The sequence below is a fragment of the Lutra lutra genome, chromosome 11 (genome assembly GCF_902655055.1).
Source record: "Lutra lutra chromosome 11, mLutLut1.2, whole genome shotgun sequence".
In the NCBI taxonomy this organism is placed as follows: domain Eukaryota; kingdom Metazoa; phylum Chordata; class Mammalia; order Carnivora; family Mustelidae; genus Lutra; species Lutra lutra.
Genome location: NC_062288.1, coordinates 72,780,155 through 72,802,216, shown reverse-complemented (window position 1 = coordinate 72,802,216; position 22,062 = coordinate 72,780,155). Strand labels below are relative to the sequence as shown.

At 35.2% G+C, this 22,062-nt stretch overlaps 1 protein-coding gene across 1 annotated transcript in view; it reads left to right on the top strand.

The window, feature by feature from the left end:
• Positions 1–490: 490 nt before the first annotated feature.
• Positions 491–22,062, top strand: part of PPP1R3A (protein phosphatase 1 regulatory subunit 3A) — a 40,591-nt gene continuing 19,019 nt past the window's right edge. The window contains exon 1 of the mRNA XM_047695224.1: positions 491–1,312. Within this exon, the coding sequence (XP_047551180.1) occupies positions 525–1,312 (788 nt within the window). The 5' untranslated portion in view covers positions 491–524. The remainder of the gene's footprint in view (positions 1,313–22,062) is intronic.

The window sequence follows — 22,062 nt, the reverse complement described above, 5'->3', positions numbered from 1 at the left end:
CCTGTTACATAGTAGCTATCATTATTATCAGGCACTGGATTTTCCCCCATTCTATAGATGTTCTTCTGTTCTCCTATCTGTCCTTGTCTGCTTCAATGGATTGATTTAGCTCAAAACTATGTATTAGTATGGGATACTACTTTTATTTTCTTTTCAAATAAGTGGTCCATGTTTTTGTTTTTAAGATCAACTGGTTAAAACAATTTTTTTAAATTCTAAATTCAGATTTTTCAACACAGCAAAAAATTATTTAAAATGTCTTTTTGGAAATCACCTCAAACAGATGTAACTTTAAAAACTGAGAGCGAACTCTGAAACATACTTGTGAAAGTAACATGGATGCTATCATATTAAAGGCCTTTGGAGGCAAGCTAGCATAGTTTACACGCCATTGGACCTATTTATAGAGATGACTCCTTTCTGCAATGTCAACTGTAACATAATACTTATTTTAAGCCTCAGTATCTCAAATATCAGCCTCTACTAGTTGTACAGTCTTCCCTTATTTGATATCAGAGAGTCCAATGGAGCCTTCTGAAGAACCTAGACAGATTAGCAAAGATAACTTTTTAGAAGTTCCTAATTTATCTGATTCTCTTTCCGAAGATGAGGAAGTTAAAACTACCTTCAAACCTGGCTTCTCCCCTCAACCTAGTAGACGAGGTTCTGATTCTTCTGAAGATATATACCTGGACACTCCATCTTCAGGTGCAAGAAGAGTTTCATTTGCCGACACTTTTGGATTCAATCTTGTGTCTGTCAAAGAATTTGATTGCTGGGATTTACCGAGTGTTTCAACTGGTTTTGACTTAAGGAAGGACATTTTTCACACAGAAGAATATGTTTTGTCTCCACTATTTAATTTGCCTTCTTCAAAAGAAGATCTTATGCAGCAACTTCAAGTACAGAAAGCAATACTGGAGTCAACCGAGTATCCTCCTGGGTCTACAAGTATGAAGGGCATTATTCGAGTTTTGAATATTTCTTTCGAGAAGTTAGTATATGTGAGAATGTCCTTGGATGACTGGCAGACACATTATGACATTTTAGCAGAATATGTCCCAAATTCCTGTGATGGTGAAACTGACCAGTTCTCCTTTAAGATTTTATTGGTTCCCCCTTATCAAAAAGATGGCAGTAAAGTTGAGTTTTGTATACGTTATGAAACTTCTGTTGGTACATTTTGGTCAAATAATAATGGCACAAATTACATACTGATTTGTCAAAAGAAAGAACAAGAGCCGGAACCTGTAAAACCACGGGAAGAAGTTCCTAACAGACAAATAAAAGGCTGTTTAAAGGTAAAATCAAGGTGAGAATCTATCTTAACATTCTTTACTCTTCATAATCTTTTTATAATCTTTTAATAAGTCTTTTTATGTCATTCTTATTACATGTGTTGTAAGAAATAGCCATTCTGCTTAAAAATATACTGGTCATTATACACAAAACAATGGTGCTAGGCTTTAACAAGGTCAGTGCTATTCAAATAATAGCACCATGTTAGCTCTCCAAAGGCAAGGAAAAGTATGGGTATAATATAGTAGATGGGGGAGGAGGGGAGCACAATGTACAGATGGCTTGCCTAATGACTTACGAATTGTTAAGTTCAAATCATGGAATCTAGATTCTTAACATGTACAACTTCACTTTGAAATTTATAGTATATTTATTTTCAGTGGGTTTTAAAGGTCTGTGGTGTATTTCAAAATATTTCTGATTAGCATAAAACTGTGTTTCAAAATGCTCTTAGTGCTCAGAAATTCATAAGTTTCCCCCCAAACTTCTTAATGATCGGGTCATATAGGGCTGTTTGGAGTACATGTTAAGGTAAATCATAAGATGTATGACTTTAATGACAAACCAAGAGAAAGACAAAAGAATATGAATGTATAAATAATATATATAAATGTATAAATTACACATAAAATTTTGTCATTATAACCAAATATAACATTATAGAACACAAAGTAGTATAAGTTAGTAAAAGCAAATGGAGCAGAATTTAAAAAAATGACCCAAATAGAAGTAAGTATATTCAGCTTTATAGATTAGAGATTTGGGATATGATTCCTCATTAGTAACCCTGCTCTCCTGTTAATATAAAAAAAAATAAAACTGCATTCAGCCCTTTCTATTTCCATGACACTGGGTTAGGAGATAAAACATCCAGGAGGAGATAGATCCCTTCTGCTCCTCAAAATGTCTCTGTGGGAAGTCCACATGTCTCCACAAGTCACAGGCAAAGGTTGGATTGTCCTGTGGGTGGTCCATCCTGTTACTAGACCTAAAGATTCTAGCAACTGTACCAGAAATACTGTAATATGATGAAGAGGGAACTGTACTATGAATCAAGACTCTGAGATTCTAAGAATAATTCAATAAAAGCATAAGGAATGACATTGAAAAAAATTTTAGCCTCTTTATGCTTTAGTGCCTTGATCTATGATAGGACAGTAAATAGAAACTACTAAGTGTGTTAGTCTAATGCATTAATGAACTAAATATAACATAGGTGGAAGCAATTCAATCATATAAAATATTTCTATTTTCATTACCCTTTAAAGTCTTTTGAAAGATTGGGTTACTCAACTTTGTGAATTTTGCCAACTTTTAGTCCAAATAAAACTTTCTCAGATCTTAACTGATGCTATTAAGAGAATAATATAACCATAATCTCTACATGTGCTAAAATAATAACTTAGATGTTTATGAAATTACTCAGCAACATGTTAGCTATATAGGCAAAATAAACTCAACATTATTTAATTTATATACACATACACATTAAATATTTTACAAAAGAGATGATCATCAATGAATAGCTATTAAACATGTTGCAACTTATTCTCTCTGCTAGAGAAAAGCAAAATTTAGAAAAGTCACAGCCTTATTGTCAAAGAGCTAATAGAAGGAGTGTTTAACTCAGAGGACTGTTCTAAAGTTAAAGATGCAGCTTTAAAATACAAGCAATACATACTGAACTATGATAAAAACAGGATTCCTTTGATAGGCCAAAGTTGACTTGATACCAAGAACAAAAATGGGCATTGATAGGCCTCATATCTACCCAACTCATGATATTATTGGAACTTCTTCTATTGTAAGATATGTATAACTATATATATCCATACAGACACTTGTATTCAGAACAGTAATCACTGGATTCATAGCGGACACCATTCAAGTTTTAATATTGCTTTGGGGAAAAACCTGAGAAGAACTAAACCACAAAATGGTCTGAAGGCCTGTAAAGTTTCCTAATGAGTTATAAAAATGGAAAAAATCTCTCTCCTTCAAAACCACAAATACATTTTCTGCACTTCTATAACTTAAAAATGACCAACATAATTCAAACCACATTTTGAAAAAAGCATTTGCCTCTGGAGGAGGCCTTTTGTGCTGAGTTTCAGTCCAACATGAATTTTTACATCTGATTTATATACCACTCAAAATGGAGTGTATAAAGGAAATCCTGACAGATCCTTAGAACAGCATGTGCCATAATAGAATATTTATACAGCTTTTCCATGATATAATTTATATGCAATGGGGTTTCAAATATTCCTAAAACTCACACAAGAGAGCATTATCAAATTTCTAAATGAATATTGCAGTTGGATTTCATTGTGAAGAATTTAGTTGGGGAAAAATAGCACACCTTATTAGTGTTATTTTACAAAACGTATACTTGGCTAAAATAAAAGTGAACTAATACTTATTTGATCAAAAAATTACAGCTTCGAAAATATCCTCCTCCCTCCAAAGAGTTGCATAATTTAAATGTGTCTTTTTTGAGTGTTTCCACACTTCCTCCATAGCTTAATTTGGAGGTCACTTCTTCCAACAGATAAATACAGAAGAGAAATTTATATGGATCTTTGCTTCATACATGCAAGTAATTAACAATAATGTGTTATATAACTCAGAGTTAAAGTGAAAATAAGCTGTCCTAATGTAGACAGTAACATACAACTTGAATTCCTCTTAATACCAAAGTTAATTTGCTATCAGGGTCCTAAAGATTTTATCTTCTGAAAGTGTCAATAATCCCTTGTAATAAGTTCAGAACGAATTTATTCGCACTACACTTTTTCTATGGAGATTTTTTTCAGGTCAGAGTTTGTATATCTCTACATTGATGAGGTTGTCTATTTTCTTTTATGTTTGTTAACCCATCCACTTTGACAGAAATAAATATCTAGACTAGGGAGAGGAATGCAGAGTTTGTTACTTGTAGGCATGTGACTGAGAGTGACCCAGAGGTATTTAATTGCACCGAAAGGCACGCATCAGGAGATACTCGATAAGTGTCACCACAGACAGGGCACAGGTGTATGTGCTAGCAAACAAACTAAGCATATTTCTGATCCTCATCCCATGGGCTTTATTTCAAAATAAATGACCAAAAGAAATAAATGACATTAATAGGAGTTACCTTAAATGTACATGAATAAATAAGCTAAAAATAGCATTCAGAAGCAGTTAAAATTATGGGCTTCAAAGTTAAACATATCTGGCTTTGGGTCCAAGTTCCACCATGCTAACTGTATGAATTTGGGCAAGTTAAGCTTGGTTTCTTCATCTGTTAGTTAGGACTAACAATTGTATTATCTTAGAGGGTTGGTTGAGATTTCTATGAAATAATACATATAAACTTTTGGTACAGTATCTGGAACATAGTAAATGGTCAGTAAATGTTAACCAGTATAAAAAAGACAAGGCTAACTTTAGTTTAGATGAATCCCCGAAACCCTAAAAAGCCTCAACCTGCCCCAGAGTCTCTTCCTTCTTTCTTTCCAAGGTTCCTAAGTTTTTAGCATTGGAGAACCACCTTTTGATCTCTTGCAGGACTTCAATCAATTAGCAAAACTAATTAAATTCTACCTTTTCTTGAGATGTATGTCACCTTATATCTGAAAAGTCTTAAAACTGGTTATCTTTTTTTTTTAACTGGTTATCTTAATGACTATTAAATATTCCACACTTACTAGATTATAAAACGGAGAACCAGATGGGAAGGGATAAAAAAGGCATGAAGTTTGGCATTGAACAGACTTGTGTATTCACCCCAGTAAAATATATATTTATAGCTACGTGATTGTGGACATACTACTTTACTTCTCAACACCTCAGTTTATTCATCTTTAAAATAGGGGTAATGATGCCTGATATTGTGATGACTCAATTAATATAAAATTAGATATTCTTAAAGCTTTTAGTGCAGTGCTGGGCACATATGAAGTAGTCATCAAAACCACCTATAATTGCCATAATCATTATCAAACCTTGTTCAGCTAACTAATTTCTGATTCTTGGACTTGCATTATTATTATTTTTTTTTTTAGATTTTTTTAATTTATTTATTTGACAGAGAGAAATCACAAGTAAGCAGAGAGGCAGGCAGAGAGAGAGGAGGAAGCAGGCTCCCTGCCGAGCAGAAAGCCCGATGTGGGGCTCGAACCCAGGACCTGGGATCATGACCTGAGCCAAAGGCAGCGGCTTAACCCACTGAGCCACCCAGGCGCCCCGACTTGCATTATTTTTCCAGATATAATAGTCTACCTTGTTCAGGTTTCAAAACTCATTCAACAAGTGTTTATTAAGGACCTGTGTGTTGTTAGGCACCAGTATCCATGAGAAACATGGCTAGAAATATGACCCTGTGAAGATGAAGAGAGGTCCCAAGAAAAAAGTCCTCACAGGGACTGAGAGCAGAGAAAGGGACAGAGAAAGAATATCAACTCCAATACTTTGGGTATACAAGGGAAGCCATGGATAAAAATTAAAATAAGAACCATTTACATTATGTTTCAGGTTTTCTAGAATATGTGATCTATAACTGATCTCGTGCATGGGCTAGGGGAGTGATCTTTTTTTCCCCTCACCAGCTGCTAAATGTATGTTTCCAACCACTGGGTACACAGACTGACTTCATCTGGTTTTGTATTTTATTAAGTGAAACCAATTTATTATTTTAAATAAAGAAATGGCATGATATAGGTGTTGGATGGTATTTATAACTTGGCCAGGTGAATGCAAATAAATCCCTGAAAGACTTTAATGCCGAAGGAGAAAATTGATCAGTCTTCAATTTTTGTACCTGAGAAACAGAACCAGGCATATTCAAGAAGGGAAAAGAGAGAAATACATTCTAAAGCATGATTTTAAGATTACAGAGAGTTTACCTTTCAGGGTGGTAAAAATCGCTAAAACGAGGCCAAGAAAAGCACTGGAAAATGAAGCATAAGATATGGTAATGGGGCATGTTCCAGTCAGAGCCATTGGATTGTGAGACTTCCTTAATTTACACTTACAGTATAATCTGGGATCCTGGAAATAGTCCAAAGAGGTGTAAATAGCCCCACGAGGCCTTTAGGAGTTAATGTATTCCATAACTAACTTGTTGTGAGTCCGTACTAATTGTGGAAGCCAGGTCTGCTTAAGGTGGGGACCTCTGGCAAGGCCATATGGAAACATAAAATGCAGCTGCACAGGACCTGTCAAGAGGACCATTTGGAAGCTGCCAGCTGGTTGACAGCAAGGAGCCAAGAAGCTTAGTTTCCTTGGAGATCTACCAGGGCTTTGTGGCTTCCTGGTTTTCTATAAATCCATACCCCAGAAGCCTAGACTCCTTGGTGTAGTTTTGCAACTTTTTCTAAGAGAAGGGAAACGAGAGTCTCATCATTCAGGGTGTTTCTCCAGTTCTAGCTGAAGGGAATCACTATGGATCCCATTGCTTACATGGATCTTCTGGATCTCCAACTTTAACTTCCCACCGGAAGCCCATCTGCAAGCCTGTAAAAATTATCATTTTTATTTATTGTTATTTTTACATTTTATTTATTTTTTTATTTGACAGTGAGAAAGAGCGCACCAGCAGGGGGAGCAGCAGAAATAGAGGGAGAAGTAGGCTCCCTGCTGAGCAGGAAAGCCTGATGTGGGGCTCAAACCCAGGACCCTGGGATCATTACCTAAGCTGAAGGCAGACATTAACAGACTGAGCCACCCAGGCACCCCAAGCCTGTAAAAATTTCTTATAGGGCCCAAGCACTCTGAGCCAGTAAGGCTAAGGGGAAAAAAAAAGAAAAAGAAAGGAAGGAAGGAAGGAAGGAAGGAGGAAGAAAGATTATGAACTGGGACATTTAGTTTTTCAACTTCTTCCAACTTTGCTGACTGTGACTCTTGTCCCTGTTCTAAGTTTTTACCCCCAAATCCCAAGAGGAATAATGCAGGATAAATGAACTCAGGAGAAGACACCTGAGGTGGGCCTGACCGCTTAGTAAACTGGCAGACTTAAAAGATCTATGCTCTGACACTTCATTTTGAAACCATGCCTGACATTTTTATATACATGTACACACACACACACACACACACACACACACACACACACACTCTCCCCTTCCTTAAATGCAGACACATTCAGGATGGCAGGGGCTATCTTTATCTTAAATCCGATGAAGGTTGGTTGCACATAGGGGCTTTAAGTTTGGATTGAGCCAATGGAAATGGATAGTTTTAGAGGAGAGGGCACTATGGGATACAACCAGGTTTGAGTACAGAGTTTGCAGTAAGGGTTCCATAGAAGTATGAGGACTCTGGGGGTCTGGAGTGTGTGTGAATGTTTGTGTGTGTGTGTGTGTGTGTGTGTGTATTTAGGGGAAAACGTGGAGTCCATAAACAATGAAGCATAATGGAAACAGCACACCCTTTAAATTGGGGCAGATCTGGGCTGTCAGTCTAATTAATTACTGTGTCAATTTAGATAAATTATATTTTGTGTCCTCTTTACAAAAGCCAAAACAGGGTTAATAATTTCTACTTGGCAGAAGTGCAATGAGAACTACATCAGCTAATATATATAAGCATCTGTCCCAGTTGCTGATACTTCATAGATATTCATAATGGCATTGGTGATAAATATTGCTTTTAAAAATCTTCTATATGACTAGTCCTACACTCAAAATTAGTGGAGGAATGCTTTATTTCCACTGTATCATTTCTGCTGCCAGGACCCAGGCTAAAAAAAAGTTTCAAAATTAGTTGTATTGTAGAGTCAACAAGCTTTGGAGCACTAACCAGAGAAACTAACTAACCAGAGAAACTTATGCCATTGCTGCTATAGGGAAAATAATTCCCAAATTCCAGCAATTTCTGGATTACAAAAATTTTTGGAACATTGCCTGTTCATAAGTTGAACACTACTTAAAAAAAAAAAACAACCTATAACATGTTTCTTAAGATAGTTCTTAAAATAGTTCTTTTGGACTAAATAAATGAGATAGTTGCACACAACTTTACGTATCATCACTTTACACCTGTAAGATGAAATTGAATTTTACATAACTCTTTTCCTCTAAGAAAATATATTATACACCAGCGCATTTCGGTCATTCCTTTGTTTTAAAGGATTCTCTGTACCTCACCACTATATAAAAAGAAAAAGCTTCTCAGGACATATGTCTCTAATCTTTTCAGGTTTTTATTCTGCCTCTCTAATAGTTTTACTTGGATAAATGGCATGGTAGTGTTATTATCTATTATGTAAGTAATAACTGGTTTTGAAGCCTTAATCATATCATCCTGCTATTTAAAGATTTTATGACAAAATGGTAATTCCTAAATTGTACTGTTTTATGGCATTGTTTGGTGAGAGAGATCAGTTGTACATTAAACAAAGCTGTCTTATGTAATTTTGCTACTCCTTCCCCCTCAGGTGAGGAGAGGGGGTCTGAAAATGGTTTGTCTGTATTGCATTTAAGTGCTATTCAAGTCACAAAGAGAAATAATGCTACCATCATAAGACAATGATTACTCTATGTGTGGTTGTGGACTTGAATTTTACTTACCCCTTTACTTACCAAAAGATAAAATATCCCCCAAATTTGTATTTGTAAAGCATGCCAAATAGTACATTCTTTTCTTAATTATGTGAAACAGATTTTATAACCCATTTGACACTGAAAGTATTCTGATTTGTTTTATAGATTTAAGCCATGATACAAATCAAATAGACTAACTCTGTAAGGAAAAACCCCAAACTTACTTTCATTCTTGAAAATTACTGTGGATGTCTTCACACAATTAAAAATCACAAAAAATTGTGTAGGTAAATGTTAGCTTCATAAGACATATAATGAAATGAAGCTGGGAAGAATACTCACATCTTACTAGTATCTCCTTTTGAGGATAAATACTTACAGAAGATTTTAAAATGTATTGTTATAACTTAAATCTTCTGGGTATTTGCCAATAGAAATAGCACACAGATTTTAAAAAGCACATTTATATGCAGTAAAAAAGTGTAATCTTCATACATATTCTAATGAGTGTATAAGACTATTGTGTTTGGTGTAAATAAAGTTCAATCGTTGTTTCCAGGGTTAATACAACAATTGATTTCTGAATCATTTTCAATAAATCATTGTTGTAGAAAATACCACTTAATTCTGTTTTTTTGCTTTGAGGCAGAATTATTTTAAAAACTACCCAAGCCAAATGGTTATATATTCTCTTTTGAATCATCTTCTAGGAAGATTGTGTTCTTCAGTAATGTATTCTATCAGGAATTCTAGGTTTTTTATGTAGCCATTCATATTGTTCTATGTCTTTAATCTTGTCATTTGCTTCCTCTGATTCTCAGTTGAATTAAATGTTGGAGTCCCTATCCTTACAAGGTTAAGCAGAATCATATTGTTTTTGTGACTGTTTCTATTTTTCAGGTAAACCAACCTAATAACTTTAGATTTTTGCCCTGGGGTTCTAACCGGTAAAAATTAGTTTGTATTATTTAATGCAAAAGTGAGAGAGGAAAAAACTCACCGCCATCTAGATTCTCTGAAGGGGGAATGACATGACTATTACAAAGACTGTGCACTGCGGGCACTAACATTCCAGGGGCTGCAGGGAATAGCAGACTAGCTAAGGAGCTCTCCCAATCCTGCCATCATTAGTTTTGAGTTCTGAGTACTGGAGGGATTGTTGTTATTACTGTACTTTCTATGGGGCCGAGGGAAGAGAAGTTACAAAATTCAAAATATTTGAGAAGATTATTCAGCTTATTTCTCAATTCTACCTAAAAAGATAGCCATTAGGGCGCCTGGGTGGCTCAGTGGGTTAGAGCCTCTGCCTTCGGCTCAGGTCATGATCCCAGGGTCCTGGGATCGAGCCCCACATTGGGCTCTCTGCTCAGCAGGGAGCCTGCTTCCTCCTCTCTCTCTCTGCCTGCCTCCCTGCCTACTTGTGGTCTCTGTCAAATAAATAAATAAAATCTTAAAAAAAAAAAAAAAGATAGCCGTTAGAATTTTTAAAGTACTCTTAGACAAATAATGAATAATTTAGAATAGCTATGTACACTATATTCTAGATATCTAATTTTTATTTTTTTATTTTTATTTTTTAGATAATAATTTTTAATAAAATTTCACTCAAGAATGTTAACTGTATGAGACACTGAAAGAAATCTTGAATAAATTTGTAAAAATCAAATGTAATATAGATCAGCTGAAACTTAAATTGGTTCTAATTATATCATTTTGTAGAAAGTTTAATATAGTAACTACAAGCGGAATTCACATGAATATATGTTAAATTTCTTGAACCTGTGTGTGTGTGTGTGTGTGTGTGTATAAGTTTTAACTAAAAGCTATTTGTTCTAATCAATGAATATGTGCAGAGAACTGGGAAGCCAATCCAGTTCATAATTTATTTAGTAAATTGAACTTAGGGAGTAGTTAAGTAATACTGCCCATTTATATTTGAATTATTCTTAATTTGTGTGGAAAAAAAACACACACATCTGTATATATCAGCTTTTTACTTAAACCTTGTTTGTGTGCATGTGTATGTGTGTGTAATACACATAAGAAACGCATTGTTCAGATAGTTCTTATGCTTTCTAATATTTTCTATTTTCTGTATTAATAATATCTCATTTAAAGCTAACTTTGGCAAACCAAGTTTTTAGGTAATACTAGTTGTAGGGACATTTAAGACATTTGTCTACAAATCTCATTAAACTCATGTAGTTCAACAAGGCTCCCAGTCCGATTCCTGATTTACCCATATTATAGGATTGCCTTTGTCCTTATATTGCTTTGTCATTCTTCCTTTAAATTACAATATTTCTGGCAATATTTTTTCATGGAATAGTTACTTCAAGGGTACAAAATAAAATAGCTTTCCTTAAATGAAAGCATTGTTGTTTACCATGTTTGCAACCGATGCAATTAATCTATAGGCAAAGAAATTAACATTTAACAAAAGACTTCCTGTTTATCAGATATTCATATGTCTGGAAGGAAGAGGACTTCCATCACACAGACCTCTATTATCTGTTTAGTCAAAATGTTTACGAAGGTGTTATTTATAGTGGTGGCCTTTCTCTGCACTTTAAAAAACCTATGTGTGTCTCATCTTCCCAACTGGTCTGCAAGTTCCTTGAGGCCAGGAATGATGTATTTGTCTAAAAATTATTCCCCACTGTAACTAATAAAGGATTTGCATATAAAAAGCTCTCAAAATTAATATTAAAGGCAACTGGTTTTTTCATTTATAACCCTGAGGCCTAGTAAAATCCAAAAGCACCTTCTGAATAATTGAAGAATGAATTATACTTGTTACAGTTTTAATGATGAGTGCTTTTATTGTTTTCACAATCTTTAAAAATCAGATGTCTTCTGGACATCTCCATCTGGATATCCAGGTGGCAAGTTAATTCCCTTAATGTCTCACACCAAAGTTGCATCTCTCCTCAAATCCTAACTCTTCTTTCTTTATTCTATATTTTGTTTAAAATCATAGTCATTCTCCCCACAATGCAAATAAACTTCAACATAATAACTGATTTCTCTTTTGCTGGTTCTTATTAATTCTATACTCACGTTATATCCTATAGCCATGAAGTAATGATTGTTCATTGGATCAAAAATAAAAGTTACTTTAAAAATTAAAAATAGAATAAAATATAGAAAGACTATATTTACATAACATAAAAACAAAAAGGAAATTTGTCTCTGCAATAACCATGTATTATCTATAGACTCAAAATTAAATATAGAAATGAACACATTAACCATTCTAACATCTTATAGATAATCTAAATTTAGATGGTTACTTTCAGTTATCAAGGTATCAACAAGAGATCATATTGAGAAATAAATTAACATAGCCTACGATGGGATACTCTCATTATTGTCTTTCCTTCTATCCTAAGTCTTCTAAAGAGCTGATTCATGGAGTCACCAAAATATTACTTTGAAGTAATAACAAGTAATCTTAACATCTCAAATAGAATAAATATTCACTGGTTAGCCTTTGACTTTCTACATACAACAGTCCAGACCAGTGGAACCAGAGCCAGAAAAATCTAATAGGCTGAATAATGAAAAGACCAAACGCAGATATTGTATGTCTACTGATCAGAACAGAGTCATTCATCCTTCCTTCTTGCCAGGGCCAGGATCACAGCCGATATTCATAGTAGTGCTACTGCTGCTGCTATGGTGTTCCCTGATTCTGACACCTGTGGATTCTGGGCTTGCCTGCTGTCTTATCTGTTTTTCTTTATCTTAATGTCTTCTCTTGACCAGGACTTTTGCCCCTACCAGATCCCTCCTGAGTACCTAAATCTAAACTTTTTTAAGTCATACAGTACTGTCAGCTCTGTCTTGAGATTGCATTCTTGGCCTTCCCCTCCAGGAAACAAAAAACAAAAGTATTTAAGAGGAGTAATGCAACGTGTTTAAATGTTTAACCTTAAAACTTACAAAAAGGTAGTGTGATGGATCTGCTACGTTCTAATGAACACTGTTTACAATTTTTTTGGGATATAATTTTAGATTTAAAGAAGAGTTGCAGGAAGAATATGAAAACTCTTGACTCCCCATATTCCTGTATACTTATGTTTTAAAACTATATAACAGTGGGGTCCAGTTGCATTGATTCTTATAGGCCAGAGCTTCAATTTTTGAAAACTTTAAGCAATGGTAACTTTCTAGTTTGGAGCTAATTGCTGATTTTGTAGGATATAAAATACATTCAAAATATCTTATGAAAATGTTAAACTCAAACTGATGTCGTACTGTCATCAGACATCATAATGTTCTAATTTTTTAAAAAATTTTAAAACTTTGGGGTGCCTGGGTGGTTCAGTGGGTTAAGCCGCTGCCTTCGGCTCAGGTCATGATCTTAGGGTCCTGGGATCGAGCCCCGCATCGGGTTCTCTGCTCAGCAGGGAGCCTGCTTCCTCCTCTCTCTCTGCCTGCCTCTCTGCCTGCTTGTGATCTCTCTCTCTGTCAAATAAATAAATAAAATCTTAAAAAAATATATTTTTTAAAACTTTGAAAATTATATTATTTTTCTTCTTATGGCAGTAAAAATTGGGAAACAAACATATTTGTATGTATTTCTTATGGCAAAAATAAGATGCTCCCCTATACTGAATAGCAATTAATTCTTACACTACCACCCTCAAGTAACATCTCACTGTTTTCATTAAGAGTTTTACTATAATTTTCCTAATATCCTAAAGAAATTTAGAGTGTAAAACCTAAGTTTACAACCCAGGTAAAAATGTATTATTGAGGTAGGTAAGGCATAGAGTTTGTAAATAGTAATTATTACTATTTTTTAAAGAAGTTTTTAAATGAAGTTGTCTGGAAATTAAAGTTTTACCATTTAAATTTGTTGTTTTCCAATTAATTTTCAATAAACAAGTGGAGATGGGTTACTAATGAAAATGGTCTTTGTGAGACTGAAGTAAATGTTTTCTGGGTAGGGTTTAGCTGCTGAGAAATTGGGGGTTATTTATTTTTTTTAGTACAATAGAATGTGCTTGTCTGTGATTAACTGTAACCTCTAAGGAAATTAATTTTTTGGAAATCCTTTTTAAAATTATGTTGTCGGGGCGCCTGGGTGGCTCAGTGGGTTAAGCCGCTGCCTTCGGCTCAGGTCATGATCTCAGGGTCCTGGGATCGAGCCCCACATCGGGTTCTCTGCTCAGCAGGGAGCCTGCTTCCCTCTCTCTCTCTCTGCCTGCCTCTCTGCCTACTTGTGATCTCTGTCAAATAAATAAATAAAATCTTAAAAAAAAATAAAATAAAATTATGTTGTCATGATTATAAAGGCCAGTTGTGTGTATGTGTGTGTTTCTCCAATTCCTAGAGAATTCCTTGACCACTTAAGATATGAAATTCCTTTCATTCATCTAATTTTGTATCTAAGGATCTGTTACATTAGTTAGAACTTGGCTGCCAAACTAGGAGGAACTTTCATGTCATGTATGGACTAAACCTTTTTGACAACTATAATTCTACAATATTTACTACTTTAATGTTATTTTGGTCTTTTATTTAGAAACTTTTAATTATATAAGCTTAAGGAATATGTGGTTTAAATCTATCATCATTTCTTAAATGATAAAAAGTTATTTCTCATTAGCTCACCTTTATACATTATAGTAAGCAACACCAGCCCCATCTGACATAAGAAGAAATTTAGGCAACGGGGATTTATTTGATCAAGTCCAGAAAATATTTAAGAGGAGAAACTGGGTTTGTGATTTAAATTCTCTAATCTCCTATGGCTCTGAACCATAATGCCTCAATAAGACACTTATTCATAAAGAAATAATAGGGTTCTTATTTTGTGTAGGACACTTCTAGGTAGCTTCTATCTTCAAGCATGAATTTTGTTAAGGAATATATTTATATACATGAAAAGTTAGCTATCAGTGTAACGTATGCCAAACAGAAGTACACATACTCAGAGAAAATTGTAGGAGATACAGAGCAATAGGCATTTAAGAAAGGACTGTTCTGGGGGCCCCTGGGTGGCTCAGTGGGTTAAGCCGCTGCCTTCGTCTCAGGTCATGATCCCAGCATCCTGGGGTCGAGCCCCGCATTGGGCTCTCTGCTCAGCGGGGAGCCTGCTTCCTCCTCTCTCTCTGCCTGCTTCTCTGCCTCCTTGGGATCTCTCTCTGTGTCAAATAAATAAATAAAATCTTTAAAAAAAAAAAAGAAAGGACTGTTCTGCAGGCTGTCCTCATTAGGAAGAGCATCACAGAAGAACTTAACCTTGAAATGGTAAAACTTGGGTAGGTGGAGAAAGAGCAGGGGAGTATTTACAGACTGTAAAAAATATGTGTGGAATGGCAGCACAAAGGACAACTTGGGGATTTTATTAGTCAATCAGATTGCCTAGAACAGACAGAATTGTGAAAGTCAAATTTGAAAAACAAAGATGGAAAAGAACTGTACACTCTTGCTAGGCTGAAATTTGAACTTTAGTCTCCCTGTTCAAGGATAAAGTAGTATTTTAGTTATATTAATTCAGAAAATTTTCAGAGCAAATTAATGAAAACTATGAACTAGGTTGCTAACTATAAGAAATGGGATTGATATAATTGTAAATGTTGAGCATAATTTTCCAAATGTTTCTCTCTTAATATGCTTTCCACTAATCATGTTTTATGAAAGATTCTTTATTGCCTTGAAAAACTACTTATGGCACTTATGAACACCACTGTACTTCTGCTTGTGTTTTGGGAGTCTCATGGTTTAGAAAACTTTTCTAGGTTTTTAAAATATTTTAAAAATATTTTAAAAAATATTTTATTTATTTAACAGACAGAGATCACAAGTAGGCAGAGAGGCTGAGCAGAGAGCCCCATGCGGGGCTTGATCCCAAGACCCTGGGATCATGACCTGAGCCAAAGGCAGAGGCTTTAACCCACTGAGCCACCCAGGCACTCTGTTTTTAACCATTTTTTTACTATCTCTTTCTGTATTTGGAATGGTTAAATATAGGTCTTATTCTTTTTTAATTTTATTTATTTTTATTAAAGCTTTTTTTTTTTTTAAAGATTTTTATTTATTTATTTGACAGAGGGAAAGAGAGTGAAAGAGGGAACACAAGCAGGGGGAATGGGAAAAGGAGAAGTAGGCTTCCTATTGAGCAGGGAGCCCAATGTGAGACTCAGTCCCAGGACCCTGGGATCATGACCTGAGCTGAAGGCAGATGCTCAACGACTGAGGCACACAGGGCCCCTACAGATTTTATCAGTATCAGTATCATTATCAGTATTAGTTACTTAATTTTGCTATAGGTCACCTTTAATATAAAAAGCAGGTATGTATGATGGCACACATTTTTAGGTATTCTTACACCTATTTCATGAGTGATTCATTTTACTGCTCTGGTCATGTTCAGGGAAAATTTCCTTTTGTAATTAGTTGATTCAAATTCTTCCTTTAAAATCTAAGGTTTATGTTTTAACTTAGTGAGAAAGATTAATCCAGGCATCTCAATGTTTGTCCTTATGGATGGGTACATGAAAATTACACTAGTATGCTTCCTTCTATAATACCAATGCCCTCAAGATTGAGAAAGGATGGGTCTTAGTTAACTTCAAAGAAAAAAATCAAGATACCAGTGGCAAATCTCTTATTGTGCCCTTTAGCTTGTGCACTGACAGAGAATAAACCAAAAACCAAAAACCACGTGTGACTGGAGAAATGACAAAAGTGTCTTCATGCATTTAAGAAGTGTTATTGAGTATATACTATGTGTCAGGTATTGTTCTAAACACTGGGGATACACTAGTGAAAAAATGACAATCTCTTTCCTTGGTTAGCTGATATTCTAATGGGAGGGAAAACTAATAACTAATTAACTTAAAGAATTAATAAGTTATGTCAGAAAATGGCAAGTGCAATTGAGAGTATAAAATGCAATACCATATAAGAAGGATGAGTAGAGATTGAACATCACTGAAAAAATGACAGTTGATCAGAGATGTGAAGAGAGTCAGTCATGAAGACACTTGGGAGAACAGGGCTCCATGCTGAACAAAGTCACAAGGGCAACACTTGAAGCAGTTTCAAGTGACGGACCTTTCCCCTCTGTTTGCATTAGATTCCCATGCTCCTTACACCCCCTATAGATTCTTGGGCATACCAGTCACTAACTAGCCACATGGTCTCATGCAGGAAAGGCAGGAAAACCATTTCTCTTTGACACCAAACCTGTTAAGGATCCCTTTCTCCTTTTTCTGGCTGCTCTCTGGCTTCCCAGAGTTTCATTTCCTATCTTTCTAGGTCCATTTTTTTCCACTGGCGCACCGCCTTGAAATTTTGTTTTAGTGAAGATGGAGTTGTACTACAGTTAATCAAAGAAGGAATTCAACATTTGAGTTATTGGAGTTAAAAAGCACTAAATAGTTGTATCTATCATTATTTTTATTTTCAACTATTTTGATTATCCTGACTATAGGCTATTAGTATTATACATATGGAATAAGCTTATGTAAATTGAGACATGTAAAAAGAAATTTTTTTCATAAAATCAACTTTATATACATATAAATGAAGCAAACCGGTGTAAAATGCTGATCCTCAAAGATAGCAAGTGCCTTCACTTACATATCAAATCAGGAAAAATGAAGACCAGGTTGTGGTATTTTTGTATGAAACATTCTCTTAACACATGATAAACTCCAAACACATTAAGCTATTAGCATTATCCACAAACTTACATTTAAATTATTATATTGCAATTTCTGCCTTTTTTAGTAACTGTCATCTCATTACTATTATTTTTACCTCAAGACTCTAATTGTTCTTTTATAGGATCTAACCGACCAGTGTCCTTGGCAATACACTTTATGGTGCTTGCATCTGCAGTAATTGTTTGGACAATTTGCCACATAGTACAACTGGAAAGCGTTTTACTTGTTCAGGTCTAAATCTTTACAAACATAAACAGTTTTATAATGAGCTATATAGCTGTTAAAGTAGAAATGATGAATGTCTCTTACCTAAACAGCATGTAGGTTTCTTTTCAGTTAAGAAAAATAAGTAAATTTAAATGCACTGAAGTATGGGTGGGTAATCCCCATGATGAATAAAAATTGTTTTATAGACTTAACAGTAGAAGTACAATTTGTGTAAAATTTACATTAATGCCAGCCTATTTCATTATGTATATCTTCTTCTCTCCCCACCCCATGGAAACTTAATAGCAGAGTATTTTTACTGAAGGACTTAATTTCCCACTATCCATACCTTCACAGAGTAAAAGCCAGGGTAGTATAGTGGTGTAAACCGATGTTTCTCAAGCTTGACTCCACACAGGAAAAGGAAAAATAAGGCACCCATATGCAGGCCCTACTACAAAGACTAACTGAATTGGTCTGGGGCAGGGCTCAGGCATAGGTGTTTTTTAAAAAGCTCCCCAGGTGATTCTGATGTACCCCAGGATTGAGAATAACTGGTGTAAACAATAAGATCTAAACACAAGTGTTCTGAATTATAATTTTTTTTAAAAACTGGAAATCATTAGTTTTAGTACATATCAAAAGAGTAATGCTATTTAAACAAAAAGAAAGTTAGTAAATCTAAATGAACACTTTTGTAGGTATGGTGAGAGGGTTAAGCAAGAGTAGGAACATTAAGGGTAAAGCTAATTACTATTTAGAACGAAGCCAACTTTTAAGAGTTTTCTTTTAAAACAGTTTTTCTTCTTGAAAAAAATGTATATTTTATGATTCAGAAAATCAAGCTTTTAAATACAATCTGCAGTCAGATTGCAGGATCTGACCTCCTTCCAGTCTAATGTGTCTTTACAAGCCCACCTGTGTGCACAGCAGCTACTGCCTTCCTGGGCTTCTTCCCTTCCTTGAGTCTGGGGTAGTGCTCCTAATATTTTTCGCTGTAGGACCCCATGCTTCCCCAGCTCTGAATAGTACAATTGTGATCTTTTAAACTGCTGGTTTGTATTTGTAGTTCTTTAGACTGTAAACTTTATGAAGGCAGAGTTTGTTTAATCTTGGCTTGTGCTCGTGGTTTAACTTCTAGTATAATGCCTAGCAAATATTTTTTTTTTAAGATTTTATTTATTTATTTGTCAGAGAGAGTGAGCACAGGCAGACAGTGGCAGGCAGAGGCAGAGGGAGAAGCAGGCTCCCTGCTGTGCAAGGAGTCCGATGTGGAACTTTATCAACGCTGGGATCATGACCTGAGCCGAAGGCAGAGGCTTTAACCCACTGAGCCACCCAGGAGTCCCATGCCTAGAAAATATTAAATATTTGTTGAATGAATACACACTGAGTTTTGTCTAACATTATTCTGAATTAGCATGATGTGCAATAGAAGTACTGAGTCCTTTAAGCCCACTTGATAGAAGTATTCTTCAGAGTGTTGACTGCAAAGTCTGTTGTTGCCTTGCTAAGGGTGTGGCGGAGATCCTCATCTTTGGCACTGTAGCTGGGTCTCAGCAGAATTTGGCTTTTGTACCGGAGTCCGTCTGCAGCCCCAGTCTGTGGCCCAGTGTCTTCAGCCAAAAGTCTCCTTGCCTTTCGGTTCATATCTGGGTCTCAACTAGTCCTTCCCAAGTACCCTATTGCTCTTGTTTTGATCTCCAACCATAGTTTTATCTTACTGAGCCCTTCTCACTTTATCTACTTGGGATTTCCTGGAATAAACTTCGCTCTATTTGATCAGGGATCTAAAGGCCTTCCACTGGTATAGTAATCTTGGCACAGATGATCTCCTCCCTAATTACTCTATCTCGTCCAGCGGTAGGCTCCAGAGAAAAATAGGATAATGTTTGTACTGTGAGCTTCCTAAATCAGGTGGACTTCTTTCCTCGAATCTACGTGTTCCTTTGAAGCATTTCTGAATCTGCTTATATCTACTTCACTGTAGAACCTGGGCAGGACCAATAAGCATTGGACGTTTTCTAGCATTTAGTATTTGAAATTAACATTAGAAGATTGTGAAGTATAATTAGGTGCTTGTGATAATTATATTAATAAAGATTATTTTTGTTAAAAATATTGTCTCCTATTTAAAGAGATTTAATCAAACAAAGTCTATATAGGGGGCACCTGGATGGCTCAGTCGGTTAAGCATCTGACTTCAGCTCAGGTCATGATCTTGGGGTCCTGTGATCCAGCTCTGAATCAGGCTCCCACTCAGCAGGGGGTTCTGCTTATCCCTCTCCCACTGCTCCTCCCCCTGCTGTGCCCTCTCTCTCCCTCCTTCTCTCTATCTCAAATAAATAAAGTGTTAAAAAAAAAAAGAGACAATCCACATAGTGGAGAAAATATTTACAAATCATATATCATTAAGCGACTTATATCCAGAAGAATTCTTACAACTCAATAATAAAAAGAGAACTCAATTTTAAAATAAGCTAAGCATCTGAATAGATGCTTCTCTAAAAAAGCTATTTTAATGCCCTATAAGCACATAAAACAATACTCAACATCATTAGGAATATGCAAATCAAAACCACAATGAGGTATCACTTCACTTCCACTAGAATAATTATGTTCAATAAGAGGTAATAGCAAACGTTGGTGAGAACTTGAAGAAATTAAAACCCTCATGCACTAATAGTGGGATTATAAAATGATGCAGCCACTTTATCGGAAAATAATATGACAATTTCTCAATATGTGAAATATGGAATTACCATAGCCCAGCAATTTCACACCTAGGTTTCTACCCAAGGTCCACACAAATGTAAATGTTTACAGAAGTACTATCCATAAACAGGAAAAGGTGGAATAATCCAAATGCCCAATTGGTGAATGAATAAGCAAAGTGTGTTATATATATATAATGGAATACTATTAAACAATAAAAAAGAAAGTACTGATACATGCCTCAACATTGACTAGCCTCAAAACGTTATGCTCTGTGGAAGAAACCAGACATGAAAGGACACATATTGCATAATTCCACTTGTACGAAATGTCCAGATTAGGGAAATATATAGGGACAGGAAGATTAGTGTCTCTAAGGCCGGGGGTGAGAAATGAAGAGTGATTCTACGGGACATGAGGTTTCTTTTTGGGGTATTAGAAATGTTTTAAGATTACATTTTGGTGATGGCTGCATGATTCCGAAAATACACTAAATATACTAAAAATTATTGTATTGTACACTTAAAGTGGATGACTTTTATGGCATATATATTATTATTTGATAAAGTTGTTAGCTTTCAAAAACATTACTGATTTTGCATGGAGATGTGGATTTTATGATAAATAAACTTGTAGATCTACTACAGAGTTGAGGGCTAATGGAAATTAGAAATAGAGACTGTTTCTCCTTAAACTTAGCAATGAAGGTATTGTGTTTTAGGCAAGGTTAGAATAATAGAGTAGCAAGAAAATGAATATAGGTAGTATATAAAGTCCCACATGAAAGGGTATATTAAAATGTAGTTTCTATATATGTAATGTGGATAAGCTTCAAAGGATACCGGAGTACCTCTCCATGAATGCTGTAGCTAATTCTGCTATAGAAATAAAGAATGTGTTTGATCCCCTCTTTACGATATTCTAAGTTAAAAATGGAAAAACTTTCACTCAATAACATTTTTCTTATTTCTTTCAATAGGAAATGAGGATATTAACTTCATCTTTGTGCAAAGTTCAAAATGACAATATAATAATAACAGCTACTAAATACTGATTGCTTGCTGTATGCCAGACATTGAGTGGCTTAAATTCATTTCTTCATTTAATGTATTACATTGGTATGAATAGTTACTCTTCCTACTTTAATTAAACTTTTTTTTTTCCTCGTGCCTTCTCTGTTGGGCTTTTCTCAACTCTCTTTTTCTCTTTCCCCTCCCACCTTCAGTATAAATGATACTATTCATGTTTCAGAGTCTCATTTCTTAAAAACAACCACTTTGTTCATGTTGCCCTGCCTTTAGCCAAAAACTGATTTGACATTGGAGAAATATATTAAATCAGATTTTATGCTGAATTTTTACTGATTTATTCAAAATGTTCAAGGGGTTTGTATATGTGAACCTGCATTAAATCCCAGAAATGTGGGCTGAAGGGTCTTTGAATGTAAAGTGGTAGATTCCGCAAGAGTATGGAATCTTTTGTGACGAGATCTGCAACAGAGGATGGGAAAAAGAAGACAGTTCACAAAAGGTGTGGGTGAAGGGTGGCAAAAAAGACATGTAATGCAAAATGTGGACATTGTGAGGGATGCCTCAGTGCATTGCATTAATAATTTGCATATTAAGAAGTCA